We start from the raw sequence: 18,869 nt of genomic DNA on the forward strand, positions 1-18,869 counted from the left end.
GTATGTAAAAAATAAAAATTAGATGTTACAATCAGCCATTAAATAGAAATAAACATAAGGAAACAAGAAAATAGTGTTAAAAATAGAAAATCATATAATCTTTCTTTTTTAAATTCAGTAAATACGTAGAATTCTAAAATAAAAAAAATTTCTCACTCTACTTATGTTGATCATGGAGGAGGTCAACGATCTAAAAAATGAACATATGCAGGTGCAATAAAAATACACTTGGACGCGACCAAACAAGCAACACTGGTTCCAATTCAGCAGGTAGCAAATCTCAGAACCTGATCTTGACGCCAAAATGAAGGTGACCCTCAATATAGCAACCCTCAAATAGTTGTTGTAGCATTTATATTTCTTTCTATACCAACGCAAATGGAAACGAGTCCTGACAATGAAGCAAACAACTGCAATCTATATCGACGATATTGATAATAAAATAAAATTTATTATAAAGCGAACGAAATTTTTTAATTAATAAATATCTATTTCCTAAAAATTAATTATTCAAATAATTAAAAGAATTAAAATATAAACATTTATCTGATAATACTTGGTTTATTTAGGCAAAATATTACATTTCTTCAGGTAAAAAAATTAGTTGAAAAAATTATTAGCATGACGTAGGTAAATTCTCTTAGAAAATAGATAATGAAAAGTATAATTTCGTGTAGAGTTTAAAAGAGATTTAAAATCGAGTGTTAAGTTGTTATTTCCAATTAATTTGTACCTTTTTTTATTTCCCTTTCAAAATCAAGTTATTATTTTCGCAAGCGACAAAGTCATTTAAATTTCAAATACATATTCAGTGATTTTAAAATACCTATTATATTGGTGAAAGAGAAGATTCAAGAGCATATTTATGCGTGAATTTCAAGTTTTTCTCTAATTTTAAGCAGACAAAGAAATAACGACTTGATTAATTATAAAGATACCTATTTAGAATAAGAAAGAGAAATGACCATTATAATAAAAATTCTCTTTCGAGATTTCAAAAATATTATCAAATCATGAGAAATATAATCGAAATAATTAAAAGGATCTGTACCAAGAAAAGTAAATTTTTACCAGACTCTAATAATAACGATTACATGATTCTGTCAAAAATATATGAAAATACGTTGTCGAGTGTTGTTGAAATATTTTTATTTTCAAGAGTGGGAGGAATTAGTAATTCCATTAACAGGTTTGCTTGATCTTTGCAAACTATACGGTAACTGCGATGCCAATGACCTTCTATAATGAGAAGAACCTATGTAAAGATGACGATTGAACTCATTAAAATAAAAACCAGATCTTATCAAATTGGAATTTTAAAAAGCGAGAATAAATTTTCCTTTTACATGCGCTATATCGAGCTTAAATTGTTGTAATAAAATTTTTATTCCCAATAATATTCTTCACCTTTGACTTGATTTTTTACGCCTATTATTCATTTTAATATCGAAAGAAAAAAAAACAGAAGCAGTAAATCATTTCTTTCATTACTGAATATTTTAAATTTTGGTTAAATGAATTTTATGTTAAAAGTTTTTTTTATTTATGAGAAAACTTTGTTAAAGCTTCAAATCTAAATTTTGGAAAATTTTAATTTATTTATAAATTAAAAATTAATTATTAATTAAATTTATTAATTTATTTTATAATGACAAATAAGACATTTTAAGGTTTTCTTTCTTGAAGGAAAGACCTTCGACAATCAATGCGTGCGTGCAGAGAATCTTAGTTATTACAATTATCTTGCCATGAAAAACAAAACATTAAAAAGCATGCAGAAAATATATATTACACTGGAAAATAAGATGCAGAATATTTCTAAAATTCTTAAAAATTCAAAGAGAAATATCCAAAAATTTGTCAAAAGATCACGGAAATATATATGGTAATTATTATCTTCAGCGTATTTTTCTGGTACTATTACAAAGCAATCATACACCGAAAAAAAATATTCTTTTGTTTTAAGCGGATTCCTCTTATTTCACTGCATATTTTCCTCTAGAATATAGCTGAAAAAATTGTCCTCTTATTTTAAGAGGAATTTCCTCTACTTTAGAGTATTCCTCTTAAAATAAGAGGATATACTCTTAAATCAAAAGGAAATCCTATTGAAAAAAAGTTTAAATAATGTAAACAAACATAACCTCAAAATGATTTTTTAAGAGGAATTTTCCTCTCAATTTAAGAATATTTTTGTTTTTAGTGCAACAATATTAATAGTGTTTTCTTAAAAATTGGAAAACTAACCCAGAAAAGCTGTAATTGTAAAATTGACAAAATTTCAACTGAATTATGCAAATTTGCATTTGAAATACGACAATACGTGCATAAAATATTTGAAAATTCACTGAAATCTTTAGCGAAGTGTCTTGTGAGTCAAAGTCGAGGCAAGGAAGGAACAAGATTTCGACGCGGGTCGCGGGGTCCAAAGAGTATATATGGGCCCTATACGCGTTCAGAATACCACATTTGTCGTTCTCCCTACTTGCAAGGTAGGGAGCTTATAACCATCAGAATACTATAAATCAGTCTTCTTCTTCTTCTCCTTCTTCTACTTCACTAATCGGAAGAATTCTCTTTCCAAGGAAAATTTGACAAGGAATAAATTGCATGTGCAAATCAGTAGACATTTAAAAAATGATTTTATACATTTATTTTCTCAATTTTGTCTATTAATATTTTTTAAAACGACATGGAACTTCAATAATTATAAATGAAAGTTGACAAATGCAAAAGAATTTCCTTTTGCAATATTAAGTGTAAACCTAATGTGCAGTGATTATACAAAGTGAATAAAGTACCTGTATTTTCAATTCTGAAAAAGTGATTTTTTAGAAAATTAAAAAAAACTGAATGGATAAATGACCGGTTCTATAACTAGTGGTTATAAATTATAGAGTTGTAAAAAAGTAGAAATAATACATTTAGCCATGAAGTGGCTTATTTTGAGCCTTTTGGGATTAATCACATGCTCTTCAGTATCATTGTATCGTCTTCAGCATCGCAGTTTGCTGAAAAATGAAAAGCACAACCCAAAGGCGTTAAATATTTTAAATTTTCAACGTGATTCGGTGGAGAGTCTTCCACAAGAACTGGAGATAAATGAAAAAGTAAAATATTCCGATTTTGGATCTAAAGCTCTACCCCTTAGAGATGCTGTGGAAGCTCGACCAAATTTATTTCATCTGCAAGGTTCAAGGTGGAACTCTTTAAATTTCAGTAGACAGAAGTGAGTTATTAATAATAGATTAACAGATTAATTAATTATATAATTATAATTACATAATTAATTAATCAATTGTCTTGTTCTTAGAGATGAGAGGATACCACTGCGAGACGCTGTGGAACATCGTGCAGAACCGTACTTTGACAATACCTTGGATCATGAATCGATTTGGCTTGAACAATTGTCACCTCCGGCAGTTCGTAAAGTGGAAAAAGAATTTAAAGTTGTTTGTCATTTGGAGGCAGGAGCAGTTTACAGAATGGAGCCATTTTCTCTGTTGCCGCAAGCTATACCGACACGCAAATGCACACATTTAGTATACAATTCAGCAACAATAGGTTTGTGCTTTTTTCCTCTAAAAAAACAAACATAAATTTTTAATCGTTAATAATTAAATGACAAGTACAGAGTTTTGAATTTCAGATCCACACGAATTGACTGTCAGTGTGCGAGATCCTGACTATGATTTAATTAAGGGTAAAGTAAATAAGTGAAAGTATTTTAAAAAATGGACTTTACGGAACAATTACTGAAATATTGAAATTCCTGTGAAATTCTTATTATTTTTTTGAAAATAATTGAATTCTTTTGGAAAATTTTATGAAAATAATTGAATTTCGAAGAAGAATTTAATTATTTCTAAAAATAATTGAAATCTTGATGAGAATTTAAACAAATTTTTGAACATATAATTGAAGTTTTGCGATGAATTTTATTACTTTTGAAAATAATTGAATTTCTGCAATAATTTGTAATTTCTCTAAAATTCTGATTATTGTACAATCTAAAGAAATTGAACTTTCCTCCAGGTGGTTATAAGTCAGCAGTAGGTCTTCGCCAAAGGGACCCTGGATTACGAGTGTTGATCTCCATTAATTCACCCGACAATGGAAGAATGTACAACGAGCTATTTAATGGCTTTGATCGTACACAAAAATTTATCGAGTCTGTCATGGATTTCCTCAAGGAATACGAATTCGATGGTGTGGAAATTGATTGGGAAAACAAATCAAATGCAGAGCTTAGAATTCTTTTACGAAAACTTTATCAATTGTTAGCGGAGAAAGGTTATAGTTTAGCACTCTCTATAAGGCCAGAGGATACAGTGGATCCAGAAATTGCATCAATGTCCGATCTCTTGCTCTTCAAAGCCTGGCGAAATTCAGACAACAGAACGTTTGCCTATCATTCTGCTCCTCTAAGCTTTGTATCAAATACAGTCAATAAGTGGATTAGTCGAGGTGTAGAACCTCGCAAGATAATATTGGGAATTCCACTCTTTGGAAAATCATTCACTATGAAGTCTAGTAATTCCACTTCTGCTGGATCGCCTGTAATTGGTCCGGGTCTTGGAGGAATGTACACGAATCGTCGCGGAACACTCGCTTATTATGAGGTGCGCATCATGTTTTTATACGGGGGAGAATAATAATTTTACTGTTTTTTATCTTTATTTTTAGATTTGCGAAAATTTGGGTAATGTTTGGACCTCTGGCAGAGATGAAGAAGGGCCGTATTTAAAACTCGGCGATCAGTGGATTGGATATGACGATCCTATATCTGTCAAAATAAAATCGGCTTACGTCAGATTTACTGAATTAGGTGGCGTTTCTCTATGGTCTTTGGACTTGGACGATTTTCAGGTACATTTTATACATTTCAAATATTTTATACATTTCATACAATTCATACATTTTATAAATTTTATTGTATTTTTTTATTTTATACTATTTTCCAGGGAATTTGTGGCAGTCCTTGGCCAATGTTGAATGCAGCTCTAAAAGGATTAAGCTACTATGACTTCCCAGTGAAAAAGTGCTCAAAAGAAGGACTGTTCAGTGATCCCGACAACTGTTCTGGATACATAACGTGCAGCAAAGGTATGCATAGTAGAATAATAATTTACATTGTTATTTTTACATATATATTTGCTTTACATTTCTCTAGGGATGCAATATCATGGTAGCTGTGGTTATGGCAGATTTTACAACTCTGACAATGGAATGTGTGTTCAGGCAAGACCTGAACTATGTGATCCAGGACACAGTAATCGAGCTAATTTCATAGCAAAGTTGGAAGAATTACGCGATAAACAGCAATTGGAACAACTTGAATTACATCAAGAGGATAAAAAAGTTGTTTGTTATGTTACTTCGTGGGCATTTTATAGGAGAGGAGAGGGAAAGTTTGTGCCTGAGCATTTGGATTCACGATTGTGTACCCATGTTGTGTATGCTTTTGCCGGACTTAATCCTGACACGCTGCTTATTCATTCTTTTGATCCGTGGGCAGATATAGAAAACAGTTGGTGTCTTTATCTGTATTATTGTATTTACGTTATGTATAGAAGAAAAGTTTCGTTTACAATTTATCCATTTTTCCAGATTTGTATCAACGTATAACTAGTATAAGGGGCCCTACCGTAATGCTCGCGTTAGGTGGCTGGACTGACAGTTCTGGTGACAAATATTCACGTTTGGTGACAAGTGCATCGTCACGAAGGAAATTTGTAACTTCGACATTAAATTTCTTAAAGAAACATAGCTTTAAGGGACTGTCTATTGAATGGAATTACCCAAAGTGTTGGCAGAGTGATTGTAAGAAGGGGCCAGATTCAGACAAACCAAATTTTACGAAACTTTTAAAGGAATTACGTGAAGCCTTTGATGAACAAGAGCCTCGATTGATACTATCAGTCTCACTGTCAGGCTACAAGGAAGTAATTGACAAAGCCTATCAAGTGGATAAAATTTCGAAACTTGTTGACTTTATATCGGTAATGACATACGATTATCACGGAGCTTGGGAATCGAAAACTGGTCACTTAGCACCACTCTACTCGGAAAGTACAAGTTCCAATATGTACTACAATGTGGTACGCAACACTTTTTTAAATGTTTAGTACTATTTACTTCTATGTGCCTAGTGCCTACTCGAAAAATAATTTTGACATTATTTATCGTAGAATTTTACCATGAATTATCTACTTTCTCTCGGCGCATCAAAAGAAAAACTATTGATGGGAGTGCCCATGTATGGACAGTCGTATAGACTTTCTTCAGCTTCTCATTACAATTTGGATGATCCGGCTGCAGGACCAGGTACGCCGGGGGAATACACGAGACAACCAGGAATGTTAGCTTATCATGAAATTTGTAATAGAATTAAAAACAAAAATTGGAAAACAGGACAAGGTGAATAGCTGCTGTAAAACTATTAACTACTAACTACTCCTTTCATGTACTATATGAACTAATTTTCTTTCGTAGCTCCGAATGCTTACTTTAAAGATCAGTGGGTAGCCTATGATGATTCGAAGAGCATTACAGAAAAAGGACAATACATTTTACAAAATGGTTTTGGGGGAGCAGCTGCATGGACCGTGGATCTTGACGACTTCACGAATCGATGTTGCAAAGAGCCTTTTCCACTGTTACGCAGCTTGAATCGAGCGATTGGTAATTTGTGCTTTGGTACCTTTAATCCTTTAAAGGAAATAACAAACCTTTCCTTTTCCATCAGGTCGATTATTAACACCACTACCAGCTGAAGAGAGTTGCCAAAGACCAATTGAACCTGTCACTCCTCAAGCACCAACTTTGACAACACACACTGACGCTCTTGACGGAAGACCTCGACCAACCAAACCAATCCCCTCAAGTACTACTTCTCCAACTACTACACCTACTACTCCAACTACTAATCCTACTACTCCAACTACCACTCGAACTACTACCTGGCCAACGTGGACTGAAAAACCGTCTTCAACCAAGGTGACAAATACCCCAACCACAACTTGGCCCACATGGACCGAGAAAACATCGACTACAGAAAGTACGTTAACAACAAGGTAAATATTAAGAATTAATTGTTTCAATGACAATCATGTCTATAAAAAATCAATTTATCACAATGTTTTCTATTTGTAGGAAAACGACTATTAAGAGTACAACAGCATCAATAAAAGAAACAACCACAATGGAAGCAACAAAGCCGGGAATAATGTGCAATTCTGGTGAATTTATGACAGATCCAAAAAATTGTGGATCGTATTACAGATGCATTCTGGGCGAATTGAAACGTGAACATTGTGCTCCAGGATTGCACTGGGATGATGATCGTGGACTTTGTGACTGGCCCTCTTCAGTAAAATGCCAAAAAGGACTAGGTACTGCTCACATTAACATTTCTTTTTAACTAATATATAATTGATTTTTGAAAAAAAGAGATTAGTTTTTATGTTATTTCTTTAAGTACACAAGAATTCTTATAAATTTTAATCATAATATAATGTTTCTCAGCAACAACGGTAAAACCCCCAACGTCTAAAGTCAGTCCAATCACAACAACTCGTCGACCTACAACAACAGGAAAATCCAGTACAAAATATATGATTGTAAAACCCACGAAAAAACCAGAAAAAGATTGCCAACATGGACAGTATTATTCGTATCCGAGCTCTTGCGATCAATTTCTGATTTGCGTCAATGGAGATCTTATACCACAACAATGTGGTCCAGGTCTTAATTGGAATGACGAGAAAAATATGTGCGACTGGGCTTTCATGAATCCATGTAATACTGATTTAAAGAGAAAAGCTCCTCTAAAAATCCAGGAAATAAGTGATAAGGTAATAAATAATTATTTATAATTTGAAAAATTCACTAACAATGATAGAATAAGAACTTGAAAGAATAAGAAGACTTGAGAAAAATGTTATTTTTTGTAGGACTGTACTCCAGGTAGTTATTCAAGTGTACCAGGCGATTGTCAAAGTTACCGAGCTTGTCTATGGGGACGACACGAAATATTTCAGTGTGCACCTGGTCTTCATTTTAATGCAGAAACTCACATTTGTGATTGGCCGGTTCGCGCAAAATGTGAAGATGAAAATTATTCACCTGACATTAATCCAGTGACTGAAGGTATCAGTTCTACAACAAGTATTTTACAGCCTACTTCAACAGTGGAAAATCCATGGACGTGGACAGAACCTCCGAAACCAACTCCGACCCCAGCAATTGATCCTGAGAAAAAATCCACTTTGTCAGGATATTTTAAAGTAATATCTTAATACTGATGTATCTCCTTGGAATCAGATTATATTCTCATTTCTTGTTTTACTTTATAGGTTGTATGCTATTTTACAAACTGGGCTTGGTACCGAAGAGGAATTGGACGTTATTTACCAGAACATATAGATCATACTTTATGTACACACATTATTTATGGTTTTGCCGTCTTGGACTATTCGGACCTAACAATCAAGGCTCATGATTCATGGGCGGACTTTGATAATCGTGAGTTGAAAAATAATACTTGTTTTTTAAACAACACAAAAGAAGATATTACATTTTATAATATAGAACATGAAAACGGATGGAACATTTTTTGCTTTTTTAGAGTTTTACGAAAGAGTACTCAAGTATAAGAAAAGAGGTCTCAAAGTTAGTTTAGCATTGGGAGGATGGAACGATTCAGCAGGTGACAAGTACAGTAGATTGGTTAACAATCCAGGAGCAAGGCAGAAGTTTATTGAACACGCTATAAGATTTTTAGAAAAGTTCGGTTTTGATGGTTTAGATCTCGACTGGGAATATCCTGTTTGTTGGCAGGTAATAGTTGATTTATTTCTAGCATTATAAGATGAAATTGAAAAGGAATAATTCGAAGAAAAATATATTAAATTTTAGGTAGATTGTAAAAAAGGACCATTATCTGACAAACAGGGATTTGTATCTTTAATAGAAGAATTAAGCGAAAAAATGAAGCCCAAAGGACTTTTGTTGACAGCAGCAGTATCACCTAGCAAAACAGTTATTGACAAGGGTTACGATGTTCCGGCCTTGGCGAAATACTTGGATTGGATAGCAGTAATGACTTACGATTATCATGGACAGTGGGATAAGAAAACTGGCCATGTCGCGCCCCTGTACTATCATGACGATGATGAATTTTATTATTTCAATGCCAATTATTCTATTAATTATTGGATTTCAAAAGGAGCACCACCCAGAAGTATTGTGATGGGTAAGTACTTGTAAAAATTTGCATCTGAACGAATGAATACGAATTACGATGTGCATGAATTTATGAATTTATAAATTTATGTGCAACAGGAATGCCTCTGTACGGCCAGTCGTTTGCCATTAATGATCCGAAAGTAGGAAATGGATTAAATGCAGCGGCCAGCGCGGGAAATGCAGGTGAATTCACACGTGCAGCCGGATTTTTAGCTTATTATGAAATTTGCGATAGAATCGTAAATCGTAACTGGACGGTTGTACAAGATCCACAGCGTCGAATGGGACCCTATGCATACAAAGGGAATCAGTGGGTTAGTTTCGATGATTCGGATATGATAAGGCAGAAGGCACAATTTGTCAGGGACATGGGCCTAGGCGGTGGTATGATTTGGGCCTTGGATTTAGATGACTTTAAGGGACGATGTGGAGAGGGACCTCATCCACTTATGCATACTTTACAGCAAGTCTTATCAGAACCACCAAATAAACACGACAGACGTAAATATAATTCTTGCTTTTCTAATCTAATTTTAATATATTTTTTCATAAACGTCTTTATGGTCTGTAGCTTTAAAGGTCCCAGAAGTTGGTCAAGAACTTGAATGGCAACTTCCGAGTGTGGAACGCGTTACGCTTCCGGGATCAATAAAACCTGTGTTTTCTAAAGATGAGGATACTGTTGTGGGTGATGAATTTAAAGTAGTTTGTTATTTTACAAATTGGGCTTGGTACAGACAAGAAGGAGGCAGATATCTTCCAGAAGATGTTGATTTGGATTTGTGCACTCACATCCTCTATGGATTTGCTGTTCTCGATTCCTCAAGTTTCACAATAAAGTCGCACGATCCATGGGCCGACATTGACAATAGTAAGTTTTGATTAGAACATTTTTCTCTCTAATCGATTTACTCACTATATTCATATTTCCAGAATTCTACGAGAGGGTTGTAGCTTTCAAATCAAAGGGGAAGAAAGTTTTGCTAGCATTGGGAGGATGGAACGATTCAGCGGGTGATAAGTACAGTAGATTGGTTAATAATCCAGGAGCTAGGCAGAAATTTATTGAACACGCAATAAGATTTATAGAAAAGTATGGTTTCGATGGTTTAGATCTAGATTGGGAATATCCAGTATGTTGGCAAGTAAGTACTTGTAATTTTTTTTTTTTATTATTATTTCAAGCAAGAATTTTCAACGATCGAAATTTGATTTTTTCTTCCCTCTAGGTAGACTGTACAAAGGGTCCGAAATCTGATAAGGAAGGCTTTACAAATTTAGTGAAGGAATTGAGTCAAGTTTTTAAACCGAAAGGACTTCTTCTATCAACTGCTGTATCGCCGAGTAGAAAAATTATAAACGAAGGATATGATGTTTCTGAAATATCAAAATATTTCGATTGGATTTCTGTCATGACTTATGATTTTCATGGACAGTGGGACAAGAAGACTGGCCACGTGGCGCCTTTGTTTAGTTTGCCCGATGACTGGGAACCCACTTTCAACGCTGTAAATATTTCTTTAATTTTTTTCCAGCTTTCGAAAATTACTTAAATTAAAGTCTTTCATGATTCAATTTTAGAATTTTTCAATTCATTATTGGATGGAGAGGGGAGCGCCTGCTAAGAAATTAGTTATGGGAGTACCACTTTATGGACAATCATTTTCTCTCGCTGAAAGAAACAAACGAGGATTAAATGATCCCACTTATGGAGGTGGAGAAGCTGGTGAAGCAACTCGAGCTAGAGGATTTTTATCTTACTATGAGGTAAAAATAATTTAATTTCTTTTTAACAAATAAATATTGTATTAACAATTTAATAACAATTTAAGAAACAATTTAATAACAGTTTAAGAAACAATTTAATAACGTTTCGTAGATTTGTGAAAGAACGCTCAAGTTAGGGTGGACTGTTGTACAAGATCCCGAGAGACGAATAGGCCCGTTCGCCTACAGAGGTGATCAGTGGGTTAGCTTCGACGATGCGAAACAAGTGAAATTAAAAGCAGAGTTAATAAAGAAATTGGGCCTTGGAGGGGGAATGGTGTGGGCTCTTGACTTGGACGATTTTAAAAATAGATGCGAATGTGAATCGTATCCATTGCTAAAGACTATGAATCGAGTGTTGAGAAATTATCCAGCAGGACCATTGTGCTCTATAACAGGTTGTAATTCCTCTTCTAATAGAAAGTTGAAATTCATTTTCATACTAATAAGTAAAGAAACATATTTTTAGGTTCGTCAACTGAGTCTTTCGATTCTTTGGCAACTGCAGAGCCTACCAAGAAACCAACAAAACAACCAGAAATTAGTACTACGAGTATGATCTCACCTACTTCAGACGTAACACCAGACTTGGATGATGCAGTTGAAATAGTAGCAGCCAGTAAACCCAGCACGACCACTACTCTACCCCTTGAAGATTGCAATGGCCGATTATTCATAGCTCACGAAAAAGATTGCTCCAAGTACTTATTATGCAATTTCGGTCAACTTTCCGAACAATCCTGTCCTAATGGTTTACTATGGAATGAAGACCGATGTGATTGGCCTGAAAACACCAAATGTCAAAATAAAATTTTAAATTAAAGCAAACACGAGAAATTCTAAAAAGTGAAAGAAATTTCAAGAAAAAAACACAAACGTTATTTTTCGTTTGAGATGTTTTTTCAATAATTTTTGATTATAAGAGAAAAAATATTCTTCTTTGTAAATAAGTAGAAACGTAACATAGAAAACGTGTACTTCTACCTTTTAAATACTAAATACTTAAAAATAAATTATAATGCTATAATAAAGTTCATTATTATATTCCCCCCAAAGAACGTGACATTTTTTGTCGAAGAATTTAAAATCTAAGTGGATTTTAATTTAGATTTAATTGCAGGCTTTGTAGGCTTTATAGGCCTGCATTTGCATATGTAATATTACATTGTTTTTCTATAATCAATTTTATTATAAATTAAATTCTTTCCATTATAAAAAATACATATACAAATATTCTAGACTTTGAAAAGTGAGTATACTTTTAAAAATAAATATTTAACAAAAAGAATACAAAACTTTAATGAATGAAGTTATTGTATCTTTTAGTGATAAATTCTCCAAGGTCACATAGCTCGTGTACAAATGAGTAAGTAATACTCTTTTGATATTTTAATATATAACATCAGCAGATATTTACTAGTCTGTAGAAAGATAAGTTCCTCAAACTACAATTATTTTAGTTCATTTAAAACTGTCTTTGAGTTAAAAAGGCTGCTTGCAAGTGAAATTCAATTCCTGCTTTTAATCAAACAGTAAAAATATATTCATTTATTCATTAATAATGGAAATAAAGAAAAAAGGTTTGTTTCTTTTTTTTAAAGTGAAAAAAGTGTTTTAAATTTGATCAACTTTTCTGAATGTATTAAATTTTTTCTTTTGTTTATTAATATAGTGTAAAGATAATACAAAGCAAAAAAAAGCAATATTATTTGGTATATTATTAATATATTAAAATTAATATTGATTTCGATTATTTATAAAATATGCTATATCTTTATTATTTACTGTTGATATACTTGTTCTTTATAGATATTTAATTTAATTAAATAGGATATTTGATACTATAACAGTTGTGCCATGAATTTCAATTTTTTTTTCAATTATACATTTTAAATTATAATTTTTAATTATACGTTTTATTATTACAGTATAAGTATATTTCAATAACTTTTAAATATTCAAAATAATAATAATACACTTACCCTACTTATATTAATTAACCTCAGTCAATCAAAATAAACATTTTTTAAGATCATAATAATACTGTTTCTAGTGTATTTTCCAAATTTTAAATCAATCGTCAACCACCATTATCGTGAAATATGATAATATTATAATGGTAGGAAAAAAGGTGAAAACTACCTCTGTACATTATCGAATTATTTTTTGGCCTGCAGATGTTTACACTTTTGCACATAATAAACAAATTAATTGTACATCACGTGGCCATTTAATCATGTTTAAAGTTGAGTTCACAATAGACTGACTAGTGACTCTAGAGCAGCTTACCTAAGGGTGCTTAAGGGTGCTGTCACACGACTTTTGGAAAAATCATACTTCTTTCTCTCTCCTATGACAGAGGCGTAAAAGTTTGTCTCACTCCATTATTTCATAGAAATAGTACCCGCAACCCGCTTTGATAGTCACTGTAGAAGCACCATTAAATAGGGACATAGAAACGTGAAAATATGATTAACCTTTAATATTTGTATAAACAACAAAAATTCTAATATTAATTAACAACAATAGGTTATTAAAAAAAAACAACAACAATAGGTTAAACGCGCGTATTATAATTAAAGCACAACAACATGACTTCAGGTGAATTGACAACAAAACATGCAGCAATTATAGACTTATGCACAAGTTTTTTTATAATAACACGTGCATGAGACTATTTACAGTATATTATTATTTATTTATTATATTTTATTATATATAGTGTAAGAAAGAAATGAAAAGCATTGTACACTATTTGCATGAAAGTGGAGTTTGACCTACAAGTAGACTAGTAATATAAATCATTTTTACATGATTTTGTTTTGCAAATTAATATTTTAAATAAATAATAAATATATAGGTACATACATACAGGCAGTCGAATGATTAATCCTGTACTAAGAATGATAGAGAATTTAATAGAAATTTAACAATAAAGAAACTGGAGTTTCGAATTATGAAATACTTACTTTTCCCCGCAAAAAAAGTTTCTTTAAAAAGTAATAAAGGATTTAAACTCTCTTAGTTGTAAGTTTGTGAAGAATGGAAGTATTAGTAATAGTAACTTCGAGAAACTTTCGAGCAATTAAAAGATAAAAGAATTGAGTGGTAAGGTGTAAGTTTTCAATAAATAAGTAATTTTTAAGAAATTTTCGATTGCTGGCAAAAATTTTAAATAGCAGATGTAATATGCTGGAAAAATATAAATATATATATTTCTAGAAAGCTTACAATTAGTATTTAAAAATTTTTTTAAAGCTGCTGAGGATTAGATATATATTGGATCTGCTATTTTTATATGTAATTTCTTAAGAATTTAAATAAGTTAAAAATATGTAAAATGTAAGAAAGGTATTTAAAAAACTGATTTTTAAAAAAATACTAATTCAAGTAAATATATTTTTATTACTTTTTTTTCATTAGATACCGAAGGTTCTAGTTTATTTACTGAAACATCAAGAATTATTGGATTAACTGAATTAAATGTAGACGTGAGTTCTTATTTTAATTACTTTTTCAATAAACCTAATTAGCATTATTAGAAAATGTTTAATCAAAAATTCTGTCTTTCAGAGAGATGTTGACGAAAATAGAGAAAAAGCTGATAAATGGAACCTGCTGCTTATTCTGTCTGGAGCAGTTTGTTGTTTGGGTTCAGCTGTACCTGCAGGATTTAACATAGGAGTAATTAATACACCTGAGAATGTTGGTACATTTTATACAAAACCAGGTATTTATATTCAGGGTTGCCACAGGTTAGGGAAATCAGGGAAAAGTCAGGAAAATTTGAATTGGTCAGGGAATTCAGGGAAAAGTCAGGAAAATTAGAATTGGTCGAGGAAATCAGAGAAAAATAAAATTAAATATTTGTGGCAACCCTGATATTAGAATTATACTAATACGTGTTAATTGTCTTGTGTTCTAGATAATAAAAGCTTACTGCAATGAAAGTATAAGACAACGATATGGAAAAGAAATATCAGAGGATGGATTGAATATTTTGTGGTCAGCGATAGTGTCAATTTTTCTAATTGGCGGTGTCTCGGGATCTTTAACGTCCAGCATGCTTTCGAATAAACTCGGAAGGAAAGGAACTCTCGTGATAGGAAATATATGTGGGATATTGGGAGCGATTGTGTTCCTTCTAGCACCAATGTTAAATTCTGTTGAACTCCTGTTAATCGGCCGTTTATTAGTTGGTCTGTATTTTGTATAATCTGTAATATTTTTGCAAGGTAATTCCGTAGAAACTGAAATTTAAATTTAAATTGAAGATTTATTATTAATAAATAATTTCAGGTTTATCTGGAGGGCTTGCCACAAGCTTATTGCCGATGTATCTGAGTGAGTTGTCGCCTCTTAAATTAAGAGGCACGCTTGGTGTAGTTTGTCAATTAGGTATCACCATTGGAGTACTATTGGGTCAAATTGTCAGTTTGGATACAGTTTTGGGCACTGAGAGTCTATGGTCCTACATGCTAGCTGCTTTTTCTCCATTGTGTATACTTTCATTGTTATTAACACCAATTCTGCCTGAAAGTCCAAAGTATTTGTATGTGATAAAAGAATTGCACGAAAAAGCAATTGATGGTCAGTATAATATGTATGTTTAAAAATTATTTTGTCATTATAAAAAAAAAATTATAATATAAAATTATATCCTATTTAGAATTGAAACGTTTACGTAACAAGGATGAAAATTCTTTGCGTCACGAGATAGCGACATTGGAGCAAGAACGAGCAATCAGAGCAGGCATTAATGATTGGACAATGAATCGAGTTGTTAGCGATCCATGCTTGAGACTGCCACTTCTTTTAGTAATATTTTCCCAATTTGGTCAACAATTGAGTGGAATAAATGCCGTTTTTTATTATTCAAATTCAATATTCACAACAGCAGGACTGGGGAAATCAGTTTCTCAATATGCAACAATTGGAACAGGATTGGGAAACGTTTTCATGGCTTTAATTTCTGCATCGTTAATGTCTCGTATTGGCAGACGACCTTTATTCCTAAACAGCTGTTACTTGAGTGCATGTTGCTTATTAGTTCTTTGTTTGTCAATTTTATTCACGGTAAGTTTTTAATTTCAATATATCCAACTATGTTACATTTTCATTTTTCAAAACGTTTACTTTATTTTTAACAGAACACTGTCAACTCAATGGTATGGTTATCTGTGTTAGCCATACAAGCTTATGTGATATTCTACGGACTGGGACTCGGTCCAATCCCGTATTTCATTGGATCTGAACTGTTTGACGTTGGACCGAGACCAGTTGCGATGGCGCTTGGAAGTGTCGCCAATTGGGGTGGCAACTTTATAGTTGGAATGACTTTTCCCGTTTTACAAAGATTAATCGGTCCTTACACGTTTCTTATATTTATTGCTTGTATTTTGACTTTGTCTGTTTTTATAAGGTACGTACATAACTGAACTTTTTTTTCTTATGAATTCTTTTTGAATAATAATAATTATTCTACCTACAGACTGTATTTACCTGAAACTCGAGGAAAAAGTACTGTCGAGATTTCATCCACCATGACACTTGGATTTAAATCTCGAGTCATCAACTGTAATTCATGATATTTGGATATTTCGCACATAGATATATTAATTTAGTCGCCAACATAGTTAAAAAGAATTCTTTACGGAAAGGAAAAGGTCAAAGTTTTTAATACTTTTTATACTCCTGTACATAAATCGACAATTTTATATAAATTGAAAAGCACAATAAATATTAAATATATTCTAAAACTATTTTTATTTCTTTCAGTAAAATTCGTCATCTTGAAATTGTCTCATTTACAATATAGTAAATTAAGTACTTGATCTAAAAGCAAGGTTTAAAATAATTGAGTTAATTTTTCATAAAATACTAGACATAAAACGGTGTGCGGAGCTATTCGCATCCACGTAGGAAATACACCTTTATATAAACCAATTACACCTTCGGTTTTGAAAATTTTCAAAAATGCATCACTAAGTCCACTGTACAGTACACCCTTCCCTTTGGCATCGACACCTGTCAAAAATTTAAATTCCAGATGTAAAAATATGTAAACATACGCGATAGTTAATTTTACTCTTTACCTTGATTATAAAGCCTCGTGGCTAAAACGTCAAATGGTTGCATCGTCAATGCCACACAACTTCCACCAATCAAAGAAGCTACGAAAGTTAATAAAATCGGTCGATCTGTAAATATCTATGGAAAGAAAATTGAATAAATTCCCTCGCGACGCCTTGTGCTGCGTTTTTTAAAAATCTTCGTGATTTACACAATTACTCACTGAATAGGGTTTTAAAACATCAGATATAAGACCGAATGTGGTCAACTGCGTGGCTGAACCCACAAACACTCTCGGAATATTAGCGTACCATCCTCTGTATAGGCTTGAGAAGCCACCTTCCCTCCATAGAGACTTGAATGCGGACCATGTTCCAGAGTAGGTGTGTTGATGTCCAACTGCGATACATTGGGCGGATTGAGCTTGCAATTGAGTCTTCACCTGTGCATATAAATTCAAAGTTTAATCGCCGAAGGTGAAATACAAAATAAAATGCGATCTTACCATAAATAAAGGACTACCCAATACAGCTCCCAAAGAACCGGAAACTCCAGTAACCAAAATAGTCTTTAAAATATCTGTGTTGCCTTCTGAATTCAAAATAAATTTACTATTTTTCGCAGTGTTATACATTCCTAATCTGATTCCATTTAAAACTACCTGAAAAGCCAATGCAGGCACCAAACCTGCTTGAAGAGCAAATATTCCTTCATGTTTCGTTATAATTACCGCGGCATGAAAACTATTTTTGTATATTTTTTTATAAGATCCACGAGCAGCCAATTCTCCCTGGAGTTGAAGACGTATTTTAATAACTTCCGCTGGATTTGTAAAAAATCCAGCTCCCACTGCAGCTAATGCTCCAATTAGAAACTCATTTCCAGGCGAACTGAAACATAAAGTCAATTACAGGGTGGCCACAAATATTTAATTTTATTTTTCCCTGAGACTTCCTTGACCTATGTCAACCCTGAATTACCAATTGTCAAGTACCCCAAGTACCTAATTGAGAAAATCAAATGTTTCATATTTCAGCGCCATTCGATATTCAAGATGGCGGAAAATTCATCTTTAAGGTGGTATCAAAGAGGTGATTTTTCCTTTATGTATAAAGGTAAACACATTGACTTTTGGAAAAACCGTCTTGTCTTTCTCTCTCCTATGGCAGAGGCATAAGTTTGTCTCACTCTACATTTTCTTACTTTTCCAGAAACAGAAAATGCAGAGTGAGACAAACTTATGCCTCTGTCATAGAAGAGAGAAAGACAAGAATGATTTTTCCAAAAGTCGTGTGAACGTACTCTAATAAAGAATTATCATTAAGAAAGCACGTTTAAATGTAATAAATCATATTTTAAAAAGATTTTTAATATTCAAGAATTGTTTTTAACATTAAAGAGATCTCTCTCTCTTTAAAGACTAAATAAAGATATAAAAAATATTAAATATTGGTTATTGCGTCCTCCAATATTTGACCATTTTGGAAAAATTTACATAATTTTCTTTCTCGACAAAAATAAGACGTATATTATGTATAAAAAATGTAATGTCTATTCCAATGTACAAATATAATTAAAAATTAATGAATAAAAATTCTTACCTTTTTTTTAAAGTTGACTTATTTTCAATTGTCGCCATTATTGAAAGTAAAACTCTTCATTTGATACAAAATAAAATTTGAGAAAATGCGTCATATACAATACAGTATATATATGATACTCATAACTGCCACTTTAATACTGAACTAATTTGTATACAGTTCTCAAAAACAAGGCCATGA

The 18,869-nt window shown here is 32.4% G+C and overlaps 3 protein-coding genes and 2 long non-coding RNA genes across 6 annotated transcripts; 2 read left to right on the forward strand and 3 right to left on the reverse strand.

Moving 5' to 3' along the window:
* The first annotated feature begins 2,324 nt into the window (after window positions 1-2,324).
* Window positions 2,325-12,043, forward strand: LOC122501339 (probable chitinase 10). The gene is made up of 24 exons (XM_043610723.1): window positions 2,325-3,229; window positions 3,314-3,564; window positions 3,650-3,703; window positions 4,036-4,622; window positions 4,687-4,869; window positions 4,965-5,106; window positions 5,174-5,530; window positions 5,611-6,101; window positions 6,192-6,420; window positions 6,496-6,684; window positions 6,749-7,076; window positions 7,156-7,394; window positions 7,528-7,856; window positions 7,956-8,288; window positions 8,358-8,526; window positions 8,630-8,841; window positions 8,920-9,256; window positions 9,346-9,750; window positions 9,821-10,120; window positions 10,183-10,394; window positions 10,479-10,757; window positions 10,831-11,016; window positions 11,129-11,414; window positions 11,486-12,043. Exons 1-24 carry the CDS (start codon window positions 2,931-2,933, stop codon window positions 11,836-11,838), a joined length of 6,750 nt encoding a protein of 2,249 aa, XP_043466658.1. The 5' UTR covers window positions 2,325-2,930; the 3' UTR covers window positions 11,839-12,043.
* On the reverse strand, window positions 3,046-13,275 carry LOC122501352. Its single transcript, XR_006301561.1, has 3 exons — window positions 13,159-13,275; window positions 3,377-3,581; window positions 3,046-3,185 (listed from the first exon to the last, which is right to left on the reverse strand). It is a non-coding gene; the product is annotated as an uncharacterized LOC122501352 (long non-coding RNA).
* LOC122501351 lies at window positions 11,582-13,152 on the reverse strand. Its single transcript, XR_006301560.1, has 2 exons — window positions 12,999-13,152; window positions 11,582-11,800 (listed from the first exon to the last, which is right to left on the reverse strand). It is a non-coding gene; the product is annotated as an uncharacterized LOC122501351 (long non-coding RNA).
* On the forward strand, window positions 12,425-16,775 carry LOC122501344 (solute carrier family 2, facilitated glucose transporter member 3-like). Of its 2 annotated transcripts, none has more exons than XM_043610731.1 (8): window positions 12,425-12,596; window positions 14,440-14,507; window positions 14,590-14,721; window positions 14,942-15,215; window positions 15,316-15,606; window positions 15,686-16,092; window positions 16,167-16,438; window positions 16,508-16,775. In XM_043610731.1, exons 1-8 carry the CDS (start codon window positions 12,578-12,580, stop codon window positions 16,602-16,604), a joined length of 1,560 nt encoding a protein of 519 aa, XP_043466666.1. In that variant the 5' UTR covers window positions 12,425-12,577; the 3' UTR covers window positions 16,605-16,775. The 2 variants fall into 2 exon arrangements, with proteins under 2 accessions (XP_043466666.1, XP_043466667.1); XM_043610732.1 differs by lacking the exon at window positions 12,425-12,596 and adding an exon at window positions 13,443-13,617.
* Window positions 16,764-18,857, reverse strand: LOC122501349 (solute carrier family 25 member 35-like). The gene is made up of 5 exons (XM_043610738.1): window positions 18,690-18,857; window positions 17,594-17,978; window positions 17,312-17,530; window positions 17,112-17,226; window positions 16,764-17,043 (listed from the first exon to the last, which is right to left on the reverse strand). Exons 1-5 carry the CDS (start codon window positions 18,725-18,727, stop codon window positions 16,865-16,867), a joined length of 936 nt encoding a protein of 311 aa, XP_043466673.1. The 5' UTR covers window positions 18,728-18,857; the 3' UTR covers window positions 16,764-16,864.
* Window positions 18,858-18,869: the final 12 nt, after the last annotated feature.

The sequence above is a fragment of the Leptopilina heterotoma genome, unplaced genomic scaffold, assembly GCF_015476425.1.
Source record: "Leptopilina heterotoma isolate Lh14 unplaced genomic scaffold, ASM1547642v1 Lhet_209, whole genome shotgun sequence".
Taxonomy (NCBI): domain Eukaryota; kingdom Metazoa; phylum Arthropoda; class Insecta; order Hymenoptera; family Figitidae; genus Leptopilina; species Leptopilina heterotoma.